Here is a 26,074-nt window from a genome sequence, read left to right as displayed (position 1 = left end):
GACCTTGAAGACAGACATTTAAATTCTATAATTCTTAGATACACTGTCTAGTGGTTCCAGCGTTTATAAGTTCAGGGTAGTCAACATATATAGGTAGCTACGACTTTCCCATTGAAAGTAATTCCAACTTACACGTTACTAGTATTAAAATTTGTAAGGGTTCCGCGGAACCCAGTGTCTTGCCTACTTTTGCTGTTAATCGCAGACTCAACAAAAATGAGAAAAAAACATCAATAAAAATTTCCCTCTTGATTGAAAGAAGCTTCCAAGATTGGTAAAATCCAGGATAGTTTATGAATCTAATAAATGTTTTATAAACTTTAATTGCAGACTATGTAATGTTAACTGGAAGAAAAACTAAGTCCATTTATAAGTAAAATACGGAAAAAATGGAATTTTATTTTTACAAAATTTACTTCTGGATACTTTCTTATGATCATAAACAAGCTTCTGTCCAAGTTTGGTAGAAATCCAGTATAGTTCAAGAAAGTCATTAAAATTTCAAACACTTTAACCACAGAGTGAATATTTGTGGACGCCGCCGACGACGACGGAATGCAGGGTCGCAAAGCTCGACAATAAAGGATATTCGGAGAATAATACCAATGGATGTTTGTGATCTTCCATTATTTACGATAATTTTAATATCTCTACAATAGTGAAAAGGGAGCATTGTTTCATATTTCTAGTGGCTTAATTATGAATACAAAGGATATTCACGAGGTATTTGGGTGAATGATAATGAACTACCTACATGCTTAAACATGCTATACATTTAGCAATTAACACTGCAATCAACATTTTGACAATTTTAAGATGGTTTCAATGCAAGAAACACTTGAACTAAGACTTAAAATATATATGACCTGAGACTCAAAATATAACTGAACTGAAACTCGAATACACCTGAACTGAAACTCAAAATACACCTGACCTGATACTCACAATACACCTGAACTGATATTCAAAATATACCTGAACTAAAACTCAAAATACATCTGAACTGATACTAACAATAAATCTGAACTGGTACTCGAAATACACCTAAACTGAAACTCAAAATACACCTGAACTGAAACTCAAAATACACCTGAACTAAAACTCAAAATACATCTGAACTGATACTCACAATACACCTGAACTGGTACTCGAAATACACCTGAACTAAAACTCAAAATACACCTGAACTAAAACTCAAAATACACCTGAACTGATATCCCAAATAAACCTGAACTGATACTCACAATACACCTGATTTGAAACTCGAAATACACCTGACCTGAAACTCAAAATATACCTGAACTAAACTCGAAATACACCTAAACTGAAACTAAAAGTATAGCTGAACTGAAACTCAAAATATACCTGTATTGAAACTCAAAATACACCTAAACTGAAACTCAAAATATACCTAAACTGATACTCAAAATAAACCTAAACTGATACTCAAAATAAACCTGAACTGATACTCACAATACACCTAAACTGATACTCACAATACACCTAAACTGATACTCAAAATATAACTGAATTTTGAGACTTAAAATATACCTACACTGAAACTAAAACATATCTGAATTGAGATTTAAAGTATATCTGCATTAGGAATCAATAAATATCTTAATTAAGACTCCTCAAAATATACCTGAATAAAGACTCAAAATACACCTAAACTGATACTCAAAATGTACCAAAAATGATACTCAAATACACCTAAACTAGTACTCAAAATACACATAAACTAGTACTCAAAATATACCTAAACTGAAACTCAAAATACACATAAACTGATACTCAAAATACACCTGAACTGAAACTCAAAATACACCTAAACTGATACTCAAAATATACCAAAAATGATACTCAAATACATCTAAACTAGTACTCAAAATACACATAAACTAGTACTCAAAATACACCTAAACTGATACTCAAAATACACATAAACTGATACTCAAAATATACCTGAACTGAAACTCAAAATATACCTGAACTGAAACTCAAAACTTATACCTGAACTGAAATTGAAATTCAAAATACACATGAACTAATACTCAAAATACACCTGAACTGAAACTCAAAATGCACCTAAATTGATACTCAAAATATACCTAAAATAAAACTCAAAATATACCTGAACTGAAACTCAAAATATACCTGAACTGAAACTCGAAATACACCTAAACTAAAACTAAAAGTATACCTAAATTGAAATTCAAAAAACACCTAAACTGATACTCAAAATATACCTAAACTGCAACTCAAAATACACCCGAACCTAGTACTCAAAATATACCTAAACTGAAACTCAAAATACACATAAACTGATACTCAAAATACACCTAAAATGAAACTCAAAATAAAATAAAACTGAACTGAAACTCAAAATACACCTAAACTGATACTCAAAAGACACCAAAACTGATACTAAAAAAAAAACCTGAACTGATACTCACAATACACCTAAACTGATACTCAAAATATAACTGAATTTTGAGACTTAAAATATACCTACACTGAAACTAAAACATATCTTAATTGAGATTTAAAGTATATCTGCATTAGGAATAAATAAATATCTTTTTTAAGACTCCTCAAAATATACCTGAATAAAGACTCAAAATATATCTGCATTAGGACTCAAAATATACCTGAACCTGGACTCAAAAATATCTGCATTAGGACTCAAAATATACATGAACTGGGACTCAAAATATACCTGAAATTGGACTTAAAATATATCTGAACTGGGACTCAAAATATAACTGAACTGAGGCTCAAAATACACCTGAACTTAAGTCTTTAAATACATCTTCTCTGAGACAAATATGCCTGATCTGATACTAAAATATACTTTGTCTTAAACTCAAGCATATTGGATATGAAACTCCAAATGTACTAGAACTGACACTAAAAATATATCTGATCTGAGACTCAAAACACACTTAACTGAAACTCAAAATGCACCTAACTGGGACTCATAATATTTGAATTTATCTGAACTGAGACTCAAAATAAATCTGCACTTACACTCAAAATAAATCTGCACTGAGATTTAAAATAACTTATATGACACTCAAAATTTACATGCCATGAAACACAAAATACACCTGAACTAGGACTTCACATATAACTAAACTGAGACTCATAATACACTTCATCTGAGACTCATAATACACTTCATCTGAGACTCATAATATACTTAATCTGATACTCATAATATACTTCATCTGAGACTCATAATACACTTCATCTGAGACTCATAATACACTTCATCTGAGACTCATAATATACTTCATCTGAGACTCATAATATACTTCATCTGAGACTCATAATACACTTCATCTGAGACTCATAATACACTTCATCTGAGACTCATAATATACTTCATCTGAGACTCATAATATACTTCATCTGAGACTCATAATACACTTCATCTGAGACTCATAATATACTTCATCTGAGACTCATAATATACTTCATCTGAGACTCATAATATACTTCATCTGAGACTCATAATACACTTCATCTGAGACTCATAATATACTTAATCTGTACTCAAATTACATTCAATCTGAGACTCAGAATATACATAAACTTGGACTCCAAATACATCTGAACTGAGACTTTAAGATTTTCAAGTGGTCTCAAACGCCTTACGGTAGTCATTTTATCTGTAATCTTAATTGACTAGGATTGCTAGATTTCATGCTGAAGGTCAGTGGTTCATTACAGGTATTACTACAGCTTTCTCCACTGTCCCAAGCCTGAGCAGGTAAAATAGCAACTATCCACTAACAATTAATTTCAAGTCTGAACAAATTTTGAAAGCAGAAGTGAAACATTGTTCAACCAAAGTTTGCCTTAAACATTCCTTAGGTGACATACATCATGACCATATCTATAGGGATATGGTAAGTAGAACAGTCCAAGTATGCTATTTCTGCTAGAATTTCATATGACTTATAAAGTATCTCTCTTGTCTATTATATTGAGTAATAAGTTTGGTTTTTCGTAAAGTTTTTATTCCTTCATTTCATTTATTAATTCCTGCATGTCAGTCACAAACCAAGGAGCATTTTGTTTCACTTTTTCTCGTATGATATTGCCACCAAATCCTATAAATCCATCCTAAAAACAAAAAAGTAATCTTAACACTATAACAAATAGAATGAAACTATTAGTTGTCTATTAAATCTAAATAGTACAATTTTATACCCTTTATGAAATCAAAGAGAGGGTGACATATATATCAAAATTTTGTGAATTTGGCAATGTCTTAACAAAATAAATTTTCTAAAGACATGGTAGTAAGGCTTGCTTGTGGAACTGGAACAGTAAACCCATCTGAAGCACATAAATTCACCCCTGGTTATTGGTGGGGTTTGTAATGCTCAATCTTAAGTATTCTGTGTATTTCTTAACTGAAGTTTGACTACCAGTATTTTCCTCATAACTCATCTCCTTTGTTTTTATATTAATCCAAAATTTTAAGTTCAAAGGGATAAAACTCCCAGAAGAGTCAAAAATGAACATATAAATCTTTTTGTGGATATGCATATCTGCATATCATGTGTATACTATAAAGTTTCATGAAATTATGTTATGTGGTTTCAGAGTAGTTATGATGACAAACTAATGCAGTAAATTATTTTGGGAGAAAATCTAAGTTCAAAGGCGCAAAACTTGTATATAGAATCATAATTTCCTGTTGATATGCACATCTACATAGTATGTCTTTAGTATAGACAGAGTTTCAGGAAATTCTAAAGTGTGGCTTGAGAGGAGTTGCAATAACAAGAATAGGACTAATGAACAGACAGACACTGAGAGACAGATTGGTCAAAATCTTTATTTAGTTGGGGATAATAATTTCAACAGATCTTTTTTATCCTTGTGTTAGCTACATGAGCTTATGTTATATATATATATATATAGACTGCCATGACAAAAACAATACATCTCCCCACCTATAATGATACTTAATTTTATAATCTATCACTTACAGCAGGCGGACAAGCTTCCATATCTGTAGCACCATCTCCTATCATAACTAGATTTTTATATCCATGTTTGTTCTTTAATGTTTCTACAACAACTTTCTTCCCTCCTGAGGAGGATGTGGGCTGATTCTCATCAAATCCAGCATAATCACCTACAAAGAAAACAAATCCGTCATAAAACTAAACATTTGACTATTTTTAGGATAGTCTTCGCATAAAGAAATCTTGATTGAAACTATTTTTTATTTGTTTTTGTTATGGCACTTTATAATATAAAAAAGAAGATGTGGGTATGATTGCCAATGAGACAACCATCCACAAAAGACCATAGTCATCCTCTTGAATTATTCTGCTAAACAGACATTAACAACTATAGTTCACCGTACATAGTCATCTTCTTGAATTATTCTGCTAAACAGACATTAACAACTATAGGTCACCGTACATAGTCATCATCTTGAATTATTCTGCTAAACAGACATTAACAACTATAGTTCACCGTACATAGTCATCTTCTTGAATTATTCTGCTAAACAAAAATTATGAAATCTAAACAAAAAGTAATTCAAATTGAGTGTTTTATTGTCACATCAAATTTCAGTGTCAAAATAAAACTGTTCTACATAGATTTTTTTTAAATGAGAGTATGCAATACCCTTTGCACTAAAATTGCATTTTTGTGATTGGGTTAAGCACATGAAATTACCACAAAAATAATTACACCAGAGGAATTGTTTATACAGATAAATCTGTGAGTAGTTCAATGATCTATGAAATGAGGTCAAGGTCAAGTGAAAACTGTTTGACAGTCATAAGAAACTTGCAAGGTAACTACATGCCAATTATAGTTATCCATTTACTCAGAAAAAAAGAGAACTTCACATTACAAACAATAAATGGGAAATGTGTCCATGGGACACAGATGATGCCCCTGCTTGCATATAACTTAAGAACTGAAAAAGTGATGCTACCCAAATTTGTCCTTGATCTGCTTTTTGTGGTAGTAAGCATTGTGTATAAGTTTCATAACATTTGATTCCAGCAAACAAAAGTTATAGAATGGAAACCAGTTTTAGTACAGACAAGGGTAAAACTTAATGCGGGGACTCTCAGCTCAGCAGGGGCATAAAAATCTTAACTTTTTTCCAAGTAGTCACTGAACCATGAAAATAAGGTCAAGAACAATGGACATATAACAGACAGAAACTTCATATCATAAGGCATCTATATTCAAGGTATGAAGCCTCCATTGTCTAAGCCTTCTGAAAGATTAAACTTTTAAGAAGTTAGTAAAGGCTGTGCCATCATGGCCAGATAACTTATATATTATCCCTATGTCAAGCTTTCTGCAACATAAGTTGCAGGCTCTAAAATACTCTAAAAGAAGTCTTTCAATGAATTCTGTCATTTCTTCAGTTCTTTAGATTTGTATTGTTGATTAATTTACCAAAATAGAAGATTTGTAAAAGTAAACCATTGTAGGTCAAAGTACGGTCTTCAACACGGAGCCTTGGCTCACACCATACATCAAGCTATAAAGGGCCCTAAACTGGAAAACCAAACTACATTTATTGTGATCTTATGGATCATACTCTGCCTATTAAATACTGGTAAAAATCTTACCATTGTAATAAAATTTTATTCTATTAGCTATAATATTTTCTACTGGTAAACCAAGTTGTTCTGCTACAGGTACCAGTATACTCTGAAAGCCACCTGATACCAGATATACGGGTATCCCTCTTTTACTTAAACTGGAAACCAGCTCTCTGTATAGATAAAATTTACTAATTACATATTTAAATTCTCCAAACATTTAACTACTGAGTAGAAAGCTATATTTCTATTTTATTTTTTACATGTATTTCATCCCCCTTCCTGTTTTATGCATGAAATATAAAGAAATTAATTTAGAAGATGTAGAAAAATTTGCTAGTTATACACTGTCCACACTAGTGACTTTTTGTAGACAAGGAAAATCACAGGACTGTAACCATATTCCCAGACCACCTGCTGAGATATCTCACATTTTTTACTGATTATGTTCAAAGTACAATCAAAATTTAACTACAAGAACTACATATCCTTTTGGTCTAAATAAATTCAATAAAAACCCTGAACATTGTTAGCATGTCAAATTTCTAAGACCCCTGAATAATTAATAAACCTTTTTTTTTATATTCTATTAAGCCAAATCAAAATTCCAAAGTTACTGAAACATGACCACGAGGTCAGCCTCATAATCTCTCTAATTTGAGGCACATTGCTGTTACTGCAATAACATGCAAATTATATCAAAGGCATATAATGAATAAATTTACATTACATCTAAACTTTGATATTGGTCATGCATTACTGAGGGGGGCAAGCCTCTTTATACTGACATACTTTGACCTAAATTAGTTTACTTTTATAAATTGCAACTTGGATGGAGAGTTGTCTCATTGGCACTCATACCAGATCTTTTAATATCTATAGCTATTTAGAAATATCAATATTATAACATTAGAATTATTTTATGAAAATCATCATAAAAAAACTTAAGCAGAAAACCTGACAATGTCAATTAAGGTAAATAAATATATAAAGTATTTATTTCATGTCAAGGTCTCATTTATAATTAGACTAACATTCCAAAATATTGCAATTTGAATAAATCGTAGACATAATTTTTTTAAATAGTTAGTTTAAATCCCTGTATTGTTACTTAAAAAAGTAAGATAATTATCAATGGAAAACATATACACTGGTTATTAACACTTTACAGTTTCTATGTGTTTTTTATGATTATTGGTTACCTTTTAAGCATAGTATGTTCAAATCAACACCAAATAAGCAGACATCTAAGTAAAGTTTAAACGAAAAAGGACATAATTTTAGTACTATTCATTCTTTTTTTCAAGAAAGCACTCTTCTGAGAGGATTTTATTTACAACAAAAGTGACAGGTAAATGGTCCTACATACATTGCATAATTAAGTAAATAGTCATTTTTTTTTCTTTTTATCATCTGAAAGAAAATTATAACAGCCATCTTTTCATGTTTTATCTAAAAATTATTTTTGTTTAGTTTGTATTTCAATCACACAAAATTTGGTTTTTCATGTATAATCTATACCAAATCTTATATATAAAAAAGAAGATGTGGTATGATTGCCAATGAGACAACTGTCCACAAGAGACCAAAATGACACAGACATTAACAACTTTAGGTCACCATAAGGCCTTCAACAATGAGCAAAGCCCATACCGCATATTCAGATATAAAAGCCCCCAATATGACAATGTAAAACAATTCAAACGAAAAAACTAACGGCCTTATTTAAATAAAAAATGAACGAAAAACAAATATGCAACACATAAACAAACGACAACCACTGAATTACAGGCTCCTGACATGGGACAGGCACATCTATAAATAATGTGGCAGGGTTAAACATGTTAGCGGGATCCTAACCCTCCCACTAACCTGTGTATAACAGTACAACATAAGAACGAACTATAAAAATCAGTTGAAAAAGGCTTAACTCATCAGATGGACAAAAATACAAGTGGACGTGGCCAGGTACTTGTACATCCCGACAACAAAAGGACACTAGGAACAGATCTGAGAGTACTCACAGTTATCTGACAGCTAGTTCAAAGCCACTAACATCTCATAAAATTTAAAAAAAAAAAAAATCATGCATCTAAGACTAAACTATGAATGACCAAACTGCAATAGAAACAATGTTTTGGCAAATTCCAAGAACTCCATCTTTTTTGGTGAGGATTTTGTAAATGTTAGGGAAACAACAATTTTTGACACAGATAATCATTTAGAAATAGGATATCATGTCTGCATAATCTTTTTTTATTGAAATTTTTATTGCCACATAGTTACAATATGTAAGTTTTTCCTACAATTTCAACATCAAACTATTAGAAATAGCATATTACAACTATAAATCAAATGTTGTTGAAATTTGACCATAAAAATCTCTTTCTCAAAATTTATGATATCATCACATTTATATCTCCCCACTCTTAATTAAAAAAAAAAAACAATGGGAAGCAATTTTGAACAGCATATTATACCTATATACAAACTAGACAAAGTGATGCCCACACTCCACTCTAATGTAACTGTATTAAAACAAAGTCCATGTAGAACTTTCTTTGGGATTTTATTGTGTCTAGGTGCTTAGTGTTATTTCAAAATACACAAAGTTGAGCATGGGAGCACATTGGTGTATGGTTCACTGTAAAAAGAGTTATGCAGAAACACTATTCACCTCTAATGAAAGTATATACTCCAAAAATAACAAAGTTGAACTTTATCCTAGGTACAAGAGCAAAAATCTATTAAATCTATTAAATTCAATACCATGACCACATGCACACCAGCAAAGTGAAAACGTCAAGTATTCTAACTGTAAGAGGAGTTATGCAGAAATGCTATGAACCTCTTATGCAAGTAAATACTCCAAAAATGACAAAGTTCAACTATCTCCCCAAAAAGCAAATACTAATAAAAACTTCTTTATGAATCTAATAAATGTTTTAAGACATTTAACTGCAGACTGTATGTGTTAACTGGAAGAAAAAATATTTTTTTTTTTACAAAATTTACTTCTGGATACAATTTTGCGCCTGTCCCAAGTCAGGAGCCTCTGGCCGTTGTTAGTCTTGTATGATTTTTAATTTTAGTTTCTTGTGTATAATTTGGAGTTTAGTATGACGTCCATTATCACTGTACAAGTATACATATTTTTTAATATCCGATTAGGTGGAGTCTAGTATAAGCACAAAAAGATGTTTCTCAAGATTTGTGATTTTTTACAAAATATGTATTTTTTTTACAATTTTTGTGGTCAGTTGACCTAATCTTAACTTATTGTACAACTATAGAAGTGCCAACAGATGAACAGAGTGATAATTGTAAGGGCAGTGCAGACAAGTCGACTAGACTAACCATAAATATACAAATACATGCTGGTTGACATGAAATGTTATCACAAGACAAAAACAGAAGAAAAATTTGAAAGGGTTCCATGGAACCTAGTGTCTTTCCTACTTTATGAAGCTAATAAATGTTTTAGAAACTTTAATTGCAGATTGTATGTAATGTTAACTGGAAGAAAACTACCTACACAATTAAGCAACTTATGGAAAAACAGGAAATATATTTCTACAAAATTTCCTTCTAGATACTATCTTATGACCATAAACAAGCTTCTGTTCAAGTTTCGTACAAAACCAGGATAGTTTAAGACAGTAATTAAAATTTTAAAAACTTTAACCACAGAGTGAATGTTATTTTAACTGGCAGAAAAAGTCCATTTATAAGTAAAATACCGATAAACAGTTTTTTTTTTTACAAAATTTATTCTGGATACTATCTTATGATCATAAACAAGCTTCTGTCCAAGCTAGGTACAAATCAAGGATAGTTTTAAGAAAGTTATTAAAATTTTAAAAACTTTAACCACAGAGTGAATATTTGTGGACAATGATGGCGCAGACGACGGAATGTAGGATCACTATGTCTTGCTTTTTCAACAAATGTCAAAGGCTAAACAAAAAGGGGAGAAAACAAGAAAAACACAAAAGTCCAAGAAAAACAAAATCATGGTCCAATTATAATCTACGAAACAGCAAACAACAAAACACAAGGCATACACTGAACATTAAGCAACATAAATCTCACCTAATATCATAAAAGAAGTTGCACTGTCCTGCTCCACAAGTGGAGCATATCGGCTGTCATATTAGACATAGAAAACAGTGGACCAAATAATGAAGGAGGGTAATTGTTTTAAATCTAGCTGTAGGAACTAGAAAATAAACATTGCAAAATGGATAAATTGCAAACAGTTCTGAACAAAAGAAAATAATTCCAATTTTAAATATTACTCTACAAATGACATTATTGATATTTTTTAAACAGACACAAGTTATTTAAATTTTTTTTTTGGTATCCACAAACACCATTTTGAATAAACTTTATTATCGCTTTTTTACAAAATTTTCCTTTGATCTTGCCTCTGATAATTTTGTTTCTCAGCGGAGTCAAGTGATATGAAAAATTATCACTAGAAACCAAGGAGCATGTGGCGTTGTCAATGAAATTGACAGGAAAATGACAATGTCATCATAGGTAAAATAGCGATAAACTGATTAAAATTGGTCATTTCAGCTCAATTGCTTTTCTCTCTTTCGCCATACTGGCTCAACGATAAACAATATTCTATAAATATCTTACCAGAGATCATTGTTTAATATATTTCTTGAAGTGTTCATGATGTTATCAATTCATTGTGTTTGTTTATCTCAAAAGTAGTGATAGAGTTTGGAAGATTGATAACTGCCAAGCCAGCCACATAAGAGTTTTGATTGCAAGAATGCAATCTTTACCCCAAAAGTAACAGATACTGATGCATTTTTTTAATAAAGTAATTCCTTATGTAAAAACACTACCCAATCTTATATTTGAAAGCTTTCAAAAGAGGACCCAGTAAACCCTAATGAGCTAGGACCTTGCCCATTTTGTTAAATAACTCAAATGTTGTTTATTTTAGGTCATGACATCCATCCAATCTTCTAAAACCAAATGTGATAAACATGGAAAACAGTTAAACTTGTATTGCCCAAGTCATTTAATAAAGCCTTGCTGTGACAAATGTATTTCCACAAGCCATTCCAAATGTACTGGAATAAAAAGTTTTGCAAGTGTGGTGGAGAAAACAAATATTGAAAAATCAAAAGAATCTGTAGAAAAAGATATCAACTCCTTTGTACATCTCTTGGATAAAATAGTTGATTACAAATTAAGAAACATAAAAACAGGAGAACAACAATGTGAAGACATAAAGATATCTATTGGTAAAATAAGAAATGAAATAAATAAGCATTTAAAAATATTGGAAAAGAAGTTATGCCAAGAAACAAACAACATCTGGGATCAAGAAAAAGTAAAAGCAACAGAATTGATTTCTGAAATTGAACAAAAAAAGGAACAGTTAAAAAAAAAATCAAGACAGTTTACATATTGTCACAACTAGCACTTCAAAACTTCAATCATTTCTACATGTACATCAGATTGAGCAACAAGTACATCACTGTCAACGATATGTGGAAGATCTGGAAAATGATGAGAGAGCAAAACAAGTTGACATCAAAATGAAGCAAAATAATAAAATTAAAAAGATATTGAGCAAGTTAGTATCATTAGAATCCCTGGGAGACGTAACAATTGTTAAGACAGAAATAAACAGAGAGACAAGTGTGAGGAGAAAAGCACAAGTAGAATCACAAGAACCACCAAATGTAATCATGAACTTGACAATGAATATTGAGAAAAAGATAAAGAGTAACATTAAGAAGTATAAAAGTGACATGATTTGCATGATGGACGGAAGATTAATAGTAGTGGAACAATGGGGTACTATTTATCTACTTACCTCTGATGGCAAACTTCAGAAACATTTACCAATAAATGGCAGTGCATTCAGTGTTACACAAATCAGTGAGGACACTATTGGCATATCTTATCCGAAGGAGAGAGCCATTAAGATCTTCAATATGGAGAACGAAACAGTTACCAAAGTTATCCCATTAATAGACAAAAAATGCTGGGGATTATCATTCTACAATAATTCTCTGGCTGTAGGTTTGAGTAGTGATGAAATCTGTATTATAGACTTGGAAGGCAATACACTGAAGTCAATACAAGTTGAGTGTGAATCAGAACTGTCGAACCTTGTTTACTGTAATAATCATGTACTCTATAGTGACTATTGTGGTAATGCAGTATACTGTTATGATGAATCAGGTGCACAGATCTGGAGATATACACAGGATTTATCAGGACTATGTGGATTTTGTACAGATACTGATGGAAACTTTATTGTAGCAAACAGTGTCTCTAATAGAATAATAGTAATATCAAAAGATGGACAGAGCAGTAAAGTACTAATTAGAAAAAAAGATGGACTTTACTAACCTCGGTGTATTTGTTTTAAACATAATGAGTCTTCAGGTTTTATTTGTGAATTAATTGGTACATACTTAACCAAATTCAACTTGTCTTACTAAGAAAATTATATGCACTGAGGAATTAAATGATAATACTGTTACTTGCCTGTGAAACTATACTTTTTAATTAGCTAAAGATCATGTTGCTTTCAATTAATAATAAATATAAAAATAAGGAGATGTGGTAAGATTGTCATTGAATCAAACAATTACCAAGTAGTCCATGTAAGCAATTATAGGCAATTATACAGTCTTCAACAATGAAAAAAACCCATACATGTAAACTGTAAAAGTCCCCAAAATGACAAATGTGAAACAATTGAAACAAGGAAACCAACGGCCTAAATTATAATAAAACAATTTCCAAAATCAAATATGACATGAACTGATGACAACTACTGAATTACAGGCTTCTGACATGGAACAGGCACTTGAGGAATGTGGCTGGGTTAAATATTTTTGTAAGTGCTCAACCTCCCCCTTTAACCTGGGACAGTGGTGTGACAGACTACAAACATTGTAGGCTAATTTAATGGTACAAACATTGTAGGCTAATTTAATGGTACAAACATTGTAGGCTTATTTAATGGTACAAACATTGTAGGCTAATTTATTGGTACAAACATTGTAGGCTAATTTAATGGTACAAACATTGTAGGCTAATTTAATGGTACACACATTGTAGGCTTATTTAATGGTACAAACATTGTAGGCTTATTTAATGGTACACACATTGTAGGCTTATTTAATGGTACACACATTGTAGGCTAATTTAATGGTACAAACATTGTAGGCTTATTTAATGGTACAAACATTGTAGGCTAATTTAATGGTACAAACATTGTAGGCTAATTTAATGGTACAAACATTGTAGGCTAATTTAATGGTACACACATTGTAGGCTTATTTAATGGTACACACATTGTAGGCTTATTTAATGGTACACACATTGTAGGCTTATTTAATGGTACACACATTGTAGGCTAATTTAATGGTACACACATTGTAGGCTAATTTAATGGTACAAACATTGTAGGCTAATTTAATGGTACACACATTGTAGGCTTATTTAATGGTACAAACATTGTAGGCTTATTTAATGGTACACACATTGTAGGCTTATTTAATGGTACAAACATTGTAGGCTAATTTAATGGTACAAACATTGTAGGCTTATTTAATGGTACACACATTGTAGGCTTATTTAATGGTACAAACATTGTAGGCTAATTTAATGGTACAAACATTGTAGGCTAATTTAATGGTACAAACATTGTAGGCTAATTTATTGGTACAAACATTGTAGGCTTATTTAATGGTACACAAACATTAGGTCGTTAGTTTCTCAATTGAATTGTTTCATATTTTTCATGTTTATAGCAGACTATAGATATAGGAAATCAAATATCCACGAACATACCAGTTTTCCTTTATCCACAAAAAATTGGTACCAAAGAAAATAAATAAATCCACAGTACACCTAAAATATTGATATAGAGTGGCATAGGCTATAATATTGATATAGAGTGGCATAGGCTATAATATTGATATAGAGTGGCATAGAGTGGCAGAGGCTATAATATTGATATAGAGTGGCATAGGCTATAATATTGATATAGAGTGGCACAGGCTATAATATTGATATAGAGTGGCACAGGCTATAATATTGATATAGAGTGGCATAGGCTATAATATGTTTTGAATTCAAAAAAAGTTTTAAGGGTTGCTACTCCAGAGATGTGGCAAATGTTCTCTCATTTGATTTTATTTGTAGTTATTTTTATTTTATATTTTAATATTTTTGCTGGAAATTAATAAATATAATTGATTAGATATAGGAAGATGTGGTATGAGTGCCATTGAGACAACTCTCCATCTAAGTGACAATTTATAAAAGCAAACCATTATAGGTCAATGTACGGCCTTCAACATGGAGCTTTGGCTCACACCGAACAGCAAGCTATAAAGGGCCCCAAAAATTACTAGTGTAAAACCATTCAAACAGGAAAACCAACAGGCTAATCTATATAAAAAAGAACAAGAGTGCACACACTGAAATGTCTCGCCTTCTTTACTAATCATTGATATTATGTTGATAGTCCTAAGTATAAAGCTTGATTACAACTGTCACATAAACTTAACATTAACCAAGATAGCTAAACAAAGACCAATGAACCATGAAAATGAGGTCAAGGTCAGATGAACCATGCCAGGCAGACATGTACAGCTAACAAAGCTTCCATACAACAAATATAGTTGACCTATTACTTATAGTTTAAGAAAAATAGACCAAAACACAAAAACTTGTGCAATGAACCGTGTAATTGAGGTCATGGTCAAATAAAACCTGCGGGACTGACATATAGATCATAATATATTTCCATACACCAAATATAGTTGACCTTTGGCAAATTATATTAGATAAAAAGACCAAAACTTAAAAACTTAACTTTGACCACTGAACCATGAAAATGAGGTCAAGGTCAGATGGCATCTGCCCGCTAGACATGTACACCTTACAACCATTCCATACAATAAATATAGTAGACCTATTGCATAAAGTATGAGAAAAACAGACCAAAACACAAAAACTTAACTATAACCACTGAACCATGAAAATGAGGTCAAGGTCAGATGACAACTGCCAGTTGGACATGTACACCTTCCAGTCCTTCCATACACCAAATATACTAGCCCTATTACTTATAGTATCTGAGATATGGACTTGACCACCAAAACTTAACCTTGTTCACTGATCCATGAAATGAGGTTGAGGTCAAGTGAAAACTGTCTGACGGGCATGAGGACCTTGCAAGGTACGCACATACCAAATATAGTTATCCTATTACTTATAATAAGAGAGAATTCAACATTACAAAAATTTTGAACTTTTTTTTCAAGTGGTCACTGAACCATGAAAATGAGGTCAAGGACATTGGACATGTGACTGACGGAAACTTCGTAACATGAGGCATCTATATACAAAGTATGAAGAAACCAGGTCTTTCACCTTCTAAAATATAAAGCTTTTAAGAAGTTAGCTAACGCCGCCGCCGCCGCCGGATCACTATCCCTATGTCGAGCTTTCTGCAACAAAAGTTGCAGGCTCGACAAAAACGGGAAACACTTATGAACCACATAAACAGACAACAACCACTTATGCATAGATAAATGGGGCCTTCAATTCTGAAACTCATCTCATCTGGAAATTTTTAAAATTGAACAGCATGTTACATTCAACATTTCCAAAAAGTATGTACTGTGGTTACCTGTAAGCTAATTATTAGCCTGGTATCTTCAATTTTTTTTTCAGATTTAAAAAAAATCTTTTTATATTATCAGTTTTATGACAGCAATGTTTATTTGTGGTAAGAACAATAATAATTCTTATATTGGACCATTATTTCCTTAAAAGAAACAGCTATTCACTTTTTGTAGAACTTTCAAATGAACTGGTTTATTTTTAATTGACTGTAAGAATATGGTTTATCTAAAAGGGAAACTTCGCAAAAAAATCAAAAATTGATATTATGTCCATTCTGTATAAAAATGCTCAAATTCATAGATATTAAAGTTTTATTCTGCTAGATAAGAGATCTCCATCGATTTTAAATTTAGAGTGTCAATTCCCTGCATGGCGCCAGTAACCTGATGTAGTCCTAATTGTGTGTCGATATCTTGTCAATCGTAAGGTTGTTTTATCCGACTAACTAACTTGTCACGGAAAATGTTATCATTTCTTAAATAACCACGGTCTGTCCTTTTTAAACTGTTTATATTGGAATTAGTTAAAAAGTCAAATCATAGGTAAGTGTTCCGTGAAAATTGTTTTCGAAAATCTAATTTGTTCATAATTCTTTTCTGTGATATAAATAAATTCGGACCTTCCCTCATCTGTTGACCAGCATGGCTAAAGGTATTACCCCCAAAGGTATTGTGAGGTGACACTTCCAGGTATTCAAATGATTTCCTGTTGGACTGTTCATGCATCGTTTCACTTCTGAGAGTATTGAGGAGTGTACACGGCGGATAACTTGTAACTTTCCATTTTGAACTATCAGGTGTATAATATACATCTCTGTCTTGCGTATCCAAAAGTGATATACTAGTCATTACTTAACTCATACGCTTGTTTATAAATAACATTTCTGGTGTAAAGAATATTATTTATAAAAATCTAAATAATACCAAATAAAAAAAAGATTTGATAAAAATCTACTGGTATTTATATATTTTTTTCAATAGTAAATTTGGGAAAACGTAAGTATATACTCGTTGTCAATAGTGAAGGGCAGATTGGAACATACCAGAAATATTGATTTAAAAAAATGTACGCACTTGTCGACCAATCGTTTATACGCAAGGATGTAAAGTTACGGAACTATAGCACAATTTAAAATATACATGTATACATAAGAAAGAAACATACATTTTGTGTAAATTGGGTAAATGTTTTTTAAATAGACTAGTCCACGTATGCCAGCAGTATGTAATCATCGAATGTCGAAAGAATATTGTATACCAAAAGAAGAAGTAGAGGAAGAAGAAGAGAACCAATTTGATTTAAATACAGGTCGATATATAACTTGATATGATTCATGGAAGTTATGGACATAGTAAAATCACAGATTTATTTTCAATTAGATTGTTCTCGAATAAAGGAATCGTCATCATCACAATTGTTACATGCATGTTATATATATGCAACTGGACGTACACTTATTATCCATAAGGGATGTGAATATTTTCCAAGAAAACTATTGAGTATCAAAGTTTCAAATCAATTTCAGGATTTTATTTTCTTTCTTGATATTCAGTAACAGAAATTTAAAGAAAAAACTGCTTGTCTGCTTTAGAGATATTCTTGCCAGCTAAAACAGACTTATAATTACACTTAAAAATAGAGAAAGATGACATTAAATTCGTTCTGCCTTTTTTTTTAAAAACATCGTTGGTCAAATAACTAAAGTATTATACATTGACAAAGACTATGTGAATAAGGACATTCCCGATTATGTATAAATTTTGTTAATGTTTTCCACACTTGAAAAGAATATCTGTTCTTTATTTTCGATTCCATTCCAAGAAGATCCTTAAATTTCCTGTCAATTTTTTAAACATTTTTTTTTCAAATAGTTGAAGTATTTGTGCGTTGTTAGATTTAAAATATTTTGATGAGAACATTAATTCCTGAATATGTAAATAAAGATCGCTTTGGATGGACTAAATTATATAATTGCAATTGGTAATGATCTGTTTCAAATATTAAAGATTTCTGATTCTTATTTAAATATAAAAAAATAGTACAATTTTTAGTTCAAACACTTGTGTTTAGAAGGCTATTATTATTTATAAATTTAATCAATTAAATTGATGAAGTATTTCATCATTACAAAAGTAATCCGAAGTTATAATTCATTTAAAAGTGAGCTTATGTACTCCCGTTTATCATTCATACAAAATGTTGTTCACACCTGGAACGGTGAACCTGATGGCTTGAATTCACTAAATGAAGATCAAAAGATGAGAATGACATAATGCTAATCATTTAATTACCTTGAGTTTAACCACACATTCAACATTCACTAAGTGTCACATAACAATACACATTGTATCTCCACGTTACAAGCAGAAAATGTTTACTAGACTGAAGCAAAAAGGTCAGAATAATAACATGTATTTTTAATACACTATCAATCATGTCAGCTTCATATAAAATTGAGAATGGAAATGGGAAATGTGCCAAAGAGACAACAACCTGACCATAGAGCATACAACAGCACAAGGGCAACAAGAGGTCTTTAATGCAATGAGAAATTCTTGCACCCGGAGGCGTCCTTCAGCTGGCCCCTAAACAAATATATACTAGTCTAGTGATAATGAACACCATACTAAACTCCAAATTGTACACAAGAAACTAAAAGTTAAAATAATACAAGACTAACAAAGGCCAGAGGCTCCTGACTTGGGACAGGCTTAAAAATGCGGCGGGGTCAAACATGTTTGTGAGATCTCAACCCTCCTCCTATACCTCTAGCCAATGCAGAAAAGTAAACGTATAACAAAACGCACATTAAATTCAGTTCATATGTTTGTTTAAAGTATTTGTAGAAAAAAAATCATAAAAATGTTCTATTGTATGATTTACTTTAATTACTAAAATTCGTATAAAAAATCCACACATAAATCCTACAATCTAATTTTAAAAGTTGTATGGCAATCACTTGTTTTTAGTTGGTTGATAGCTACACCAAATGTCGTCGATGCGCTTTAAATCGCGTTATTAGATGGTTAACGAACAAGACTTAAACTCCCGGCATGCAAAAAGACTTAAATTACGTCACATAAGTCAGGAAGTTTGAAGAAATAAAATTAATAATTTCCTATTTTCTTCTTTATTAGTTTTCATCAAAATAAAACTTGGTGAATATGTTTTTTATGGTATTATGAACATAATAAGATGATAAGTGAAAAATTGCGAAGTTTCCCTTTAAATTACGTTGATCATACTCATTATGGGAAGTTTTAAACAATTTATTCATTAAAACTATATACTCAAGGGATGAGTGTGGCCTTTTCTCCTCTTTCTAATGGTTTCAGAGGAGATCAATGACAAATACAGTTGCCAAAGAACTCATTTTTTCTATGGCAAAACAGCAAGTTTTCAAAAGGAAATAATATGAATTTAAAATGAATTAACCTTGAGGTATTGCCTGCACATAGATATTTAAGTGAATGGAAAATTATGGTCAACTCAAACATCTTACTTAATATGAGATCTATAGTTCAAAATACCTGTGTGGATTTGTGTTTTCTAAAAAATAGTTGAATAAAAATACATATAAGTAAAAGGTTAAGCTAGCTATAAAATCAGGTATAATCCATCATTTTCTATGCAAGAAAATGTCTGTACCAAGTCAGGAATATGGAAGTTGTTATCTATTCATTGGATGTGTTTGAACTTTTATATATGGTTCACTTATATTGTCAGTCATTACTGGACATCACAGAAATTTCCGTAAATGTTTATGTCATCGGAGAAAATGTCTAACACACCACAAAGGAAAAGTGATTGTTGTATGATGTCAATAGTTCAAATGTCGATAATTCTTGGGTCAAATGGCCCATTTCCCCATATAGTGATAAGATCTATTCCAAAACCTACTATCAGACATAGTATTTGAAACTTATTCACAGTCATAATACATATAGAATAATACATGGCAAAATCCGTATCGCATGCTGTATCACCACGAGAAACCAATATCAGTCCCGAGGGCCGAAGGTCCCGAGGGCTGATATTGGTCGAGTGGTGATACAGCATGCGATACGGATTTTGCCATGTATTATTCTGTTTATCATATATTCTAATAGAATCAGATTCATGGGATATAGTCTGAAATTATAAGCTAGAAAAGAACATTATGATTTTCTTGTACTTTTCCAGCTGACTTTATTTTTATTGACTTCCTTATTTGCTTAATATCCACATTGTAATGTCCTCTTTAACCTATTACATTTTCAATATACGTTTAAAACCATACATATGTATTAAAATGCATCCTCTAACAACAATGTCCTATTATTTCAACTAAAATTAATATTTTTCAAAGATGTAGAAATGTTTAAAGTTTTATTGTTTATTTGACGATGATATTATTCATAATCATTTTAATGTTAATTTTTTATTTTTTTGACGAGGTGAACGAACAGCAAGAAAAATATTCCTTGAAAAGTTTGCTATCTATTCTAACCAAATAAAAATAAAATTTGCATTTGTGTTTAATCCATCAGGTAATGAAAATTCACGAAAATTATGACCAAACAAAAAATAAAACTTCAGATATTTCTACATCTTATTGTGTCTTATATATATATAAAAGTCCCTCATAAAGTTACTGGGAAATAATTTTTGAAAAAATATCGATTTAAGTTGAAATGATAGGACATTTGTTTTAGTGGGAACTCATTTTTTTCCTATGCAAGGATTGCAAATAGAGCAACTGGACGTCATAGGTCAAACGATGACGACATTCAAATTATGACGTAACGCTAGGTATGCGATACAGGGTATGCGATACGGGTTTACCCATGCGATACGGGGTATGCGATACAGGGTAGGTGATACAGACTGGAAAAAAGAACCTTTATTAGATATACAAAAAAGCTGTATTTTGTACTAAATATATGATAAAAATATATATATGTTTATGAGAAACAACTTACTTTATTCCTGGTGTAAACTGTGGAGGATGTTGTGATAAAAAATCAGCCACTTTCTGTCTGGTTGGTTGGACTATCTTGAGTCTCTCATTCAAAGCTTCTCTGAAAGACACATTGCCTCCCATAGCTTTATTGGTCCTATAATATAGAAGAGGACAATATTTTAGTTACAAAAAGTGTGTGTCTGTCCAAAGTCAGAAGCCTGTAATTCAGTGGTTTTAATTGATTCATATCTGTCATATTCTTTTTTTTTGTAAATTATTTTGCTATGAATTTGAGTATTAATTTTTTGAATTGAATTCTTTCATATTTTTCATGTCAGGGCCTTTTAAAGCAGACTATAAGGTATGGGTTTTCTCATTGTTTAAAGCTGTAAGGTTGTCTATAAATGATTACATAGTTTGTCTCATCATGCTCATTGGTAATTAATCCACATCTCATTAATTTTATATAAGATATAGCATGCCCACAGGAAGCTTACCTCCAAATTTAGAAGAGGGTTGAGATCTCAAAAAAACATGTTTAACCCTGCCCAAGTCAGGAGCCTTTGGCCTTTGTTAGTCTAGCATGGTTTTTTATTTTAGTTTCTTGTGTATAATTCAGAGTTTAGTATGACGTCCATTATCACTGAACTAGTGTACATATTTGTTTATGGGCCAGCTAAAGAATGCCTCCGGGTGCATGAATTTCTCTTGCTCCATTAAAAACCCATTGGTGGCATTCAGCTGTTGTCTGCTCTATGGTCAGGTTGTTGTCGCTTTGACACATTCCCCATTTCCATTCTCAATTTTATTATAATTGTAGACATGGTAAACACGGAGATAAAACCAAAAATATGTCATGGGATGAACTGACAGACGGATGGACAGATCCCAGGGACAGATCCCCAGGAGTAAGTGTATAATAACCACCAAAATACATACATGTTTGTAAGACTGAAACTGAAAATTACAATTTTTCTGTAGTATGTCATAGTTTGAATTATATTGAAGTGAAATTTGATAACAAGGTAAATGTGTGATTTCAGATAGATTTCTAGCAAACATATAGTAGTTCTCAATATATATACCATTCAATAACAAGTTCTCCCACACCACAAAACTTGGCAAGTTCATCTAAAGCTTCATCCTTTAGTACAGTGGAATCTACATCAAAACAGACAGCATCAGCATTCCTCCAAACTTTCTTACATTGTTCCTGGGACAACATCTTAATAATAGGTAAATGGAATAGTCTTCTGGGTGGAATTACCTGTAATCATAGATACAAATGTTACATTGATCCTGGGACAACATCTTAATAATAGGTAAATGGAATAGTCTTCTGGGTGGAATTATCTGTAATCATAGATACAAATGTTACATTGGTCCTGGGACAACATCTTAATAATAGGTAAATGGAATAGTCTTCTGGATGGAATTACCTGTAATCATAGATACAAATGTTACATTGGTCCTGGGACAACATCTTAATAATAGGTAAATGAAATAGTCTTCTGAGTGGAATTATCTGTAATCATAAATACAAAAGTTACATTGGTCCTGGGACAACATCTTAATAATAGGTAAATGGAATAGTCTTCTGGGTGGAATTACCTATAATCATAGATACAAATGCTACATTGGTCCTGGGACAACATCTTAATAATAGGTAAATGGAATAGTCTTCTGGGTGGAATTACCTGTAATCATAGATACAAATGTTACATTGGTCCTGGGACAACATCTTAATAATAGGTAAATGGAATAGTCTTCTGAGTGGAATTATCTGTAATCATAGATACAAATGTTACATTGGTCCTGGGATAACATCTTAATAATAGGTAAATGGAATAGTCTTCTGAGTGGAATTACCTGTAATCATAAATACAAATGTTACATTGGTCCTGGGACAACATCTTAATAATAGGTAAATGGAATAGTCTTCTGGGTGGAATTACCTGTAATCATAAATACAAATGTTACATTGGTCCTGGGACAACATCTTAATAATAGGTAAATGGAATAGTCTTCTGGGTGGAATTAACTTTAATCATAGATACAAATGTTACATTGGTCCTGGGACAACATCTTAATAATAGGTAAATGGAATAGTCTTCTGGGTGGAATTACCTGTAATCATAGATACAAATGTTACATTGGTCTTGGGACAACATCTTAATAATAGGTAAATGGAATAGTCTTCTGGGTGGAATTACCTGTAATCATAGATACAAATGTTACATTGTTCCTGGGACAACATCTTAATTATGGACTTTCCGAATTGATTTTCCTCTGAGTTCAGTATTTTTGTGATTTTACTTTTTAATAATAGGTAAATGGAATAGTCTTCTGGGTGGAATTACCTGTAATCATAGATACAAATGTTACATTGGTCCTGGGACAACATCTTAATAATAGGTAAATGGAATAGTCTTCTGGGTGGAATTATCTGTAATCATAGATACAAATGTTACATTGGTCCTGGGACAACATCTTAATAATAGGTAAATGAAATAGTCTTCTGAGTGGAATTATCTGTAATCATAAATACAAAAGTTACATTGGTCCTGGGACAACATCTTAATAATAGGTAAATGGAATAGTCTTCTGAGTGGAATTATCTGTAACCATAGATACAAATGTTACATTGTTCCTGGGATAACATCTTAATAATAGGTAAATGGAATAGTCTTCTGGGTGGAATTACCTGTAATCATAGATACAAATGTTACATTGGTCCTGGGATAACATCTTAATAATAGGTAAATGGAATAGTCTTCTGAGTTGAATTATCTGTAACCATAGATACAAATGTTACATTGTTCCTGGGATAACATCTTAATAATAGGTAAATGGAATAGTCTTCTGAGTGGAATTATCTGTAACCATAGATACAAATGTTACATTGTTCCTGGGATAACATCTTAATAATAGGTAAATGGAATAGTCTTCTGGGTGGAATTACCTGTAATCATAGATACAAATGTTACATTGTTCCTTGGACAACATCTTAATAATAGGTAAATGGAATAGTCTTCTGGGTGGAATTACCTGTAATCATAGATACAAATGTTACATTGTTCCTTGGACAACATCTTAATAATAGGTAAATGGAATAGTCTTCTGGGTGGAATTACCTGTAATCATAAATACAAATGTTACATTGGTCCTGGGACAACATCTTAATAATAGGTAAATGGAATAGTCTTCTGAGTGGAATTATCTGTAATCCTAGATACAAATGTTACATTGGTCCTGGGATAACATCTTCATAATAGGTAAATGGAATAGTCTTCTGAGTGGAATTATCTGTAATCATAAATACAAATGTTACATTGTTCCTGGGATAACATCTTAATAATAGGTAAATGGAATAGTCTTCTGGGTGGAATTACCTGTAATCATAGATACAAATGTTACATTGGTCCTGGGACAACATCTTAATAATAGGTAAATGGAATAGTCTTCTGGGTGGAATTACCTGTAATCATAAATACAAATGTTACATTGTTCCTGGGATAACATCTTAATAATAGGTAAATGGAATAGTCTTCTGAGTGGAATTACCTGTAATCATAGATACAAATGTTACATTGGTCCTGGGACAACATCTTAATAATAGGTAAATGGAATAGTCTTCTGGGTGGAATTACCTGTAATCATAAATACAAATGTTACATTGGTCCTGGGATAACATCTTAATACATGTAATAGGTAAATGGAATAGTCTTGTGAGTGGAATTATCTGTAATCATAAATACAAATGTTACATTGGTCCTGGGATAACATCTTAATAATAGGTAAATGGAATAGTCTTCTGAGTGGAATTATCTGGAATCATAGATACAAATGTTACATTGTTCCTTGGACAACATCTTAATAATAGGTAAATGGAATAGTCTTCTGGGTGGAATTACCTGTAATCATAGATACAAATGTTACATTGTTCCTTGGACAACATCTTAATAATAGGTAAATGGAATAGTATTCTGAGTGGAATTACCTGTAATCATAGATACAAATGTTACATTGGTCCTGGGACAACATCTTAATAATAGGTAAATGGAATAGTCTTCTGAGTGGAATTACCTGTAATCATAAATACAAATGTTACATTGTTCCTGGGATAACATCTTAATAATAGGTAAATGGAATAGTCTTCTGAGTGGAATTACCTGTAATCATAAATACAAATGTTACATTGGTCCTAGGACAACATCTTAATAATAGGTAAATGGAATAGTCTTCTGAGTGGAATTACCTGTAATCATAAATACAAATGTTACATTGGTCCTGGGACAACATCTTAATAATAGGTAAATGAAATAGTCTTCTGAGTGGAATTATCTGTAATCATAAATACAAATGTTACATTGTTCCTGGGATAACATCTTAATAATAGGTAAATGGAATAGTCTTCTGAGTGGAATTACCTGTAATCATAAATACAAATGTTACATTGGTCCTGGGACAACATCTTAATAATAGGTAAATGGAATAGTCTTGTGAGTGGAATTATCTGTAATCATAAATACAAATGTATAATAAACTGGTCAATATAAATGTTAACAAACTTTCTTACATTGGTCCTGGGATAACATCTTAATACATGTAATAGGTAAATGGAATAGTCTTCTGGGTGGAATTACCTGTAATCATAGATACAAATGTTACATTGGTCCTGGGACAACATCTTAATAATAGGTAAATGAAATAGTCTTCTGAGTGGAATTACCTGTAATCATAAATACAAATGATACATTGGTCCTGGGACAACATCTTAATAATAGGTAAATGAAATAGTCTTCTGAGTGGAATTACCTGTAATCATAAATACAAATGTTACATTGTT

At 31.6% G+C, this 26,074-nt stretch overlaps 1 protein-coding gene across 5 annotated transcripts in view; it reads right to left on the bottom strand.

The window, feature by feature from the left end:
* Positions 1–3,555: 3,555 nt before the first annotated feature.
* Positions 3,556–26,074, bottom strand: part of LOC143063087 (phosphoserine phosphatase-like) — a 28,320-nt gene continuing 5,801 nt past the window's right edge. For all 5 annotated transcript variants that reach the window (XM_076235074.1, XM_076235042.1, XM_076235055.1 and 2 more), the window contains exons 2-6: positions 22,311–22,492; positions 21,245–21,379; positions 6,627–6,772; positions 5,007–5,155; positions 3,556–4,131 (exon numbers count right to left, since the gene is read on the bottom strand). In XM_076235074.1, coding sequence (XP_076091189.1) covers positions 4,024–4,131; positions 5,007–5,155; positions 6,627–6,772; positions 21,245–21,379; positions 22,311–22,450 — 678 coding nt within the window. In that variant the 5' untranslated portion in view covers positions 22,451–22,492 and the 3' untranslated portion in view covers positions 3,556–4,023. The remainder of the gene's footprint in view (positions 4,132–5,006; positions 5,156–6,626; positions 6,773–21,244; positions 21,380–22,310; positions 22,493–26,074) is intronic.

The sequence above is a fragment of the Mytilus galloprovincialis genome, chromosome 1 (assembly GCF_965363235.1).
Source record: "Mytilus galloprovincialis chromosome 1, xbMytGall1.hap1.1, whole genome shotgun sequence".
In the NCBI taxonomy this organism is placed as follows: Eukaryota; Metazoa; Mollusca; class Bivalvia; order Mytilida; family Mytilidae; genus Mytilus; species Mytilus galloprovincialis.
The sequence above is the reverse complement of the archived record's forward strand: the minus strand, read 5'-3'. Positions and strand labels throughout refer to the sequence as shown.